This window comes from Andrographis paniculata, unplaced genomic scaffold (assembly GCF_009805555.1).
Source record: "Andrographis paniculata isolate CXL003 unplaced genomic scaffold, ASM980555v1 Contig98END, whole genome shotgun sequence".
NCBI lineage: Eukaryota > Viridiplantae > Streptophyta > Magnoliopsida > Lamiales > Acanthaceae > Andrographis > Andrographis paniculata.
Genome location: NW_026137637.1, coordinates 2,769,101 through 2,772,556, shown reverse-complemented (window position 1 = coordinate 2,772,556; position 3,456 = coordinate 2,769,101). Strand labels below are relative to the sequence as shown.

General features: G+C 33.2%; 1 protein-coding gene across 1 annotated transcript; it reads right to left on the bottom strand.

Moving 5' to 3' along the window:
- Positions 1 to 683: 683 nt before the first annotated feature.
- LOC127243699 (uncharacterized) lies at positions 684 to 3,107 on the bottom strand. The gene is made up of 3 exons (XM_051263848.1): positions 2,773 to 3,107; positions 1,435 to 1,622; positions 684 to 1,199 (listed from the first exon to the last, which is right to left on the bottom strand). Exons 1-3 carry the CDS (start codon positions 3,081 to 3,083, stop codon positions 970 to 972), a joined length of 729 nt encoding a protein of 242 aa, XP_051119805.1. The 5' UTR covers positions 3,084 to 3,107; the 3' UTR covers positions 684 to 969.
- Positions 3,108 to 3,456: the final 349 nt, after the last annotated feature.

Genomic DNA, 3,456 nt, shown 5'->3' with positions numbered 1-3,456 from the left:
CATATCATACAATAATATCCAAGTGTGTGGCAATATCTTTGTGGAAGATAAACAAACAAAACACAATTTATCAAAAATAAAATATTCACAAATATAACGTTTGTCTAGATAGAATTTTTTAAGTTTTTGATAAATAAATAAATAATTAATTAATTAATTAAGAAGAAATTACAAGAATTTTGAAAACAAGTTCAAAGTTGAGCACATATATATATATTGAAATAAAATTAAAATTGGCAACACCACCTAAAGTTTGCATAATAAAAGATTCTGTAGATTAGACCATATTTCACTGGGGGATTTTCCTTAAGTTTTTCACCTTTAAATCTTTATGTTATCTAATAAAAAATATCTCACAAAATATCTACTCAAATCACTATTTAAATAAGGATTCAAACTCAAAATCAAAATCCAGAATCACACTTAAGGGTCTCTTTCTTTTGGGATTATTTTGAATTGGATTTTAATTTAAATATTGATTTTAAGAGAATAATATATTTTTATTGAAAAACATACGGACTAAATAATAAAAAAACACTACAAAGAACCCCAAAAGAAACAGATCCTAAAAGTTAAAAGTAAAACAAAAAAGCAGACATCCAACACCTAATTTCCATCTAAAATCAAAATACTCCCAAGATCACAACAAACAAACACACCCTTACTATCGAATACTAATGGAATTAACAAAATCACACACCCTAACATACACTACAAAAAACATAAGCCTCATAAGGTTCTTCCTAAGATAATGAATCCATACTTCTCAGTATAATCTTGTTTCTGCTAAACAAATCCGTTAACTACCAAGACTTGTTCTAAAGAATCAGAGTATTATCCGAAAGCAGATTATTCCGTGCAGCCAGTTTAACAATATATAAAGATTTGCCAGAAGATAGTTAAACACAAGGGAAAAGCAGTAAATAATTATAATGCATCGGTACCTTTACAAAAGCACTGTTTAAGTGGTCAGACCTCCTGTTGCGAATGATTCAAAGTAGTTTGAAGTTGATTGTTTCCTTCGATTTCTGATGGTTGTGGTGTGCAAGAAGTGCATAGCTTAAAGTCTGGAGGAGGAGAATCCGAGACACTAATTCGAAATGTCTGCTCAGGCTGTTCATTTCCAGGGACATGAACCAGAGCTTCCATTATTAGAATCTCCCAGTCTCGGGGCCGTAGGATCGAAAACAATGTGTCCTCTGTTCAAGATAAAAATGCAGAAATTGATGAAAGAAGCATAAAGTTAAGTATCAGCATGTTTCTACTCTGTTCGACACAACCAAGAATTTAACTCAAAGAACATTCAACTCGATGGCAGCTACAAATAAACTAGAAATTAAAGTTTGGTTCAAATACTAGAACCGAAAAACAGTAACTACGTAGGATCTGAGAGAAGAGGCATGAATTATTTTTTTTAAATGGTCTGAAACAAACCTCCATTACGCACTGCTTTCAGTTGAAAAATTCCGGATCCTTGAGGTCCAGAAACGGGAAAAGTGCATGCTACAGAGTGCCGCTTGTGAGCTACTGCAAGTGAAGCATTGTACCAAGGGCCCCTCTCAATAGGCTCCCCGATAGCTTCAACTATCGCCTGGTTCTTGCTGGCTTTCTCCAAGGCCTTTCTGAAAAGTTGAAAATTTTCTTTACAGTGCAGCCACAACACTTAAATCAATACGAAAACTTCATTACACAATGCCAAGAACATTAGAAGGTCGCATGTTTCTTCTTTATTTTCATAGTAGCCTATAGTAAAACAAATCATCATCAAAAGCTTACAGACTTAAACTAGTGTAGTGCAGATTATGCGAGGAAGTCGTAAAAAGTACAAAAATATTCTTCATACCTGCCAATTATTGACATCAAAATTTCGATAATCTAACGTAGCTGAAAACAGTGGTTTATAGTCTTTCTTGGAGGTTATGATTTCCCTTATTGGCCTATTACGGGGATAAACTCTAAGCAAACCATTATTACATTTATGAAATTGAGTAACATTATACTGTTCTGCTAAACATGAGCTTCTTCTACAAAAGCCTTCAATCACAAGGTTACGTAATGGAACTGTACGATAAACATTAATTCTGGTTCTTCATCTACCATGATACAAACAGACGAGCACAGTAGATAAGGAAAGAGAAGTATTCCTGGAATTGCAAGTTTTTTCGAATAAGAAAAAGAGTATCAGTTGTTTATCACACATCCTTTCTGGAAATCAATGATAAGTGTTTATGTTTTCATTTGATAAGAAAAGGTAAAAGAAACACAGTCCACACAATTGGGAAGCTAATAGGATTGGGAACAATAACTCAAATCCTACAATTGTGATTTCACATTCCAATTCGAACTTACTGTAAATCCATGGAAGCATGCTTGATAGCAACCTTCAACTTTATTAACATTAAGGTGTGCATACAAAATCGATATACTGAACATTTGAATTTATATTAACTAATACAAACAAAGCTCTTTCATAATGTGTATCCAATCTTCGGGAAATAAATGAAATTAAGGCTTCTCTACCATCCATCAACTCCCAATCATCTATGTACGAAATTTGCACTGAAAATTGAAAGGAAAATCAAATAGTATAAATCATCACAGTTGAAGATGCAATAATCACTCAATGTCGCCACTCATCACACGGAAATTAACAAGTCAAATCTAAAGAAACTGAAAAACATATTCCCTGGATGAAATCATGCAATTTGCATATAAGAGAGAGAGAGAGAGAGAGAGAGAGAGAGAGAGAGAGAGAAAGAGAGAGAGAGAGACTTGCTGCAGCTATGGTAAATGGCCAAATCATCGAGAGCACTCAAAGCGACACCTCCGACTAAGCAAATCAGTGCTCCTGACACTAGTTTTCGAGCCCACGGATTCGACTTCCCTTGCCCGGGTGCCGCCGATGATAACGGCGCGGCCGCCGCCGCCGATCTATTCTTCAGCAGAAGCCATATACTCCGACCGACCATTCTTTGGTTTCCTTCGTTCTCGGATGGGGTTTCGATGTGAAGATGACGGGAGGGCCATAAACGTAATTTCACGGTGACGATATTTTTCCCATTCAGACAGAAATTATGCACCATTCTTTATTGCAAAATATTCCACGCTATTTTTTATAAAAGCAATATTATTGAGATGGACATGGTGGGCAAAAAATTTAAACGAACCGTTGAATGACCTAAGTTTTTTATTAATACAACAAATTCAATTCGAATATAAATATTTATATTTGAAAATATTTGTTTTGTTTAGTTTCATTTTGATTTTTAAATTTTTTTTACTTAATCAAACTAATATATTTTTATATTTATATTATTATATTTTAAATTTTATATTAATAATTATATTATATACATATTCGATTTGTTTTTATTTTGAATTTTTGCAAATATTTGTATTTAATTAGAATTTGAGTTTTTTCTTTTAAATGTGTTTATTTATATATTCATTGGGTTC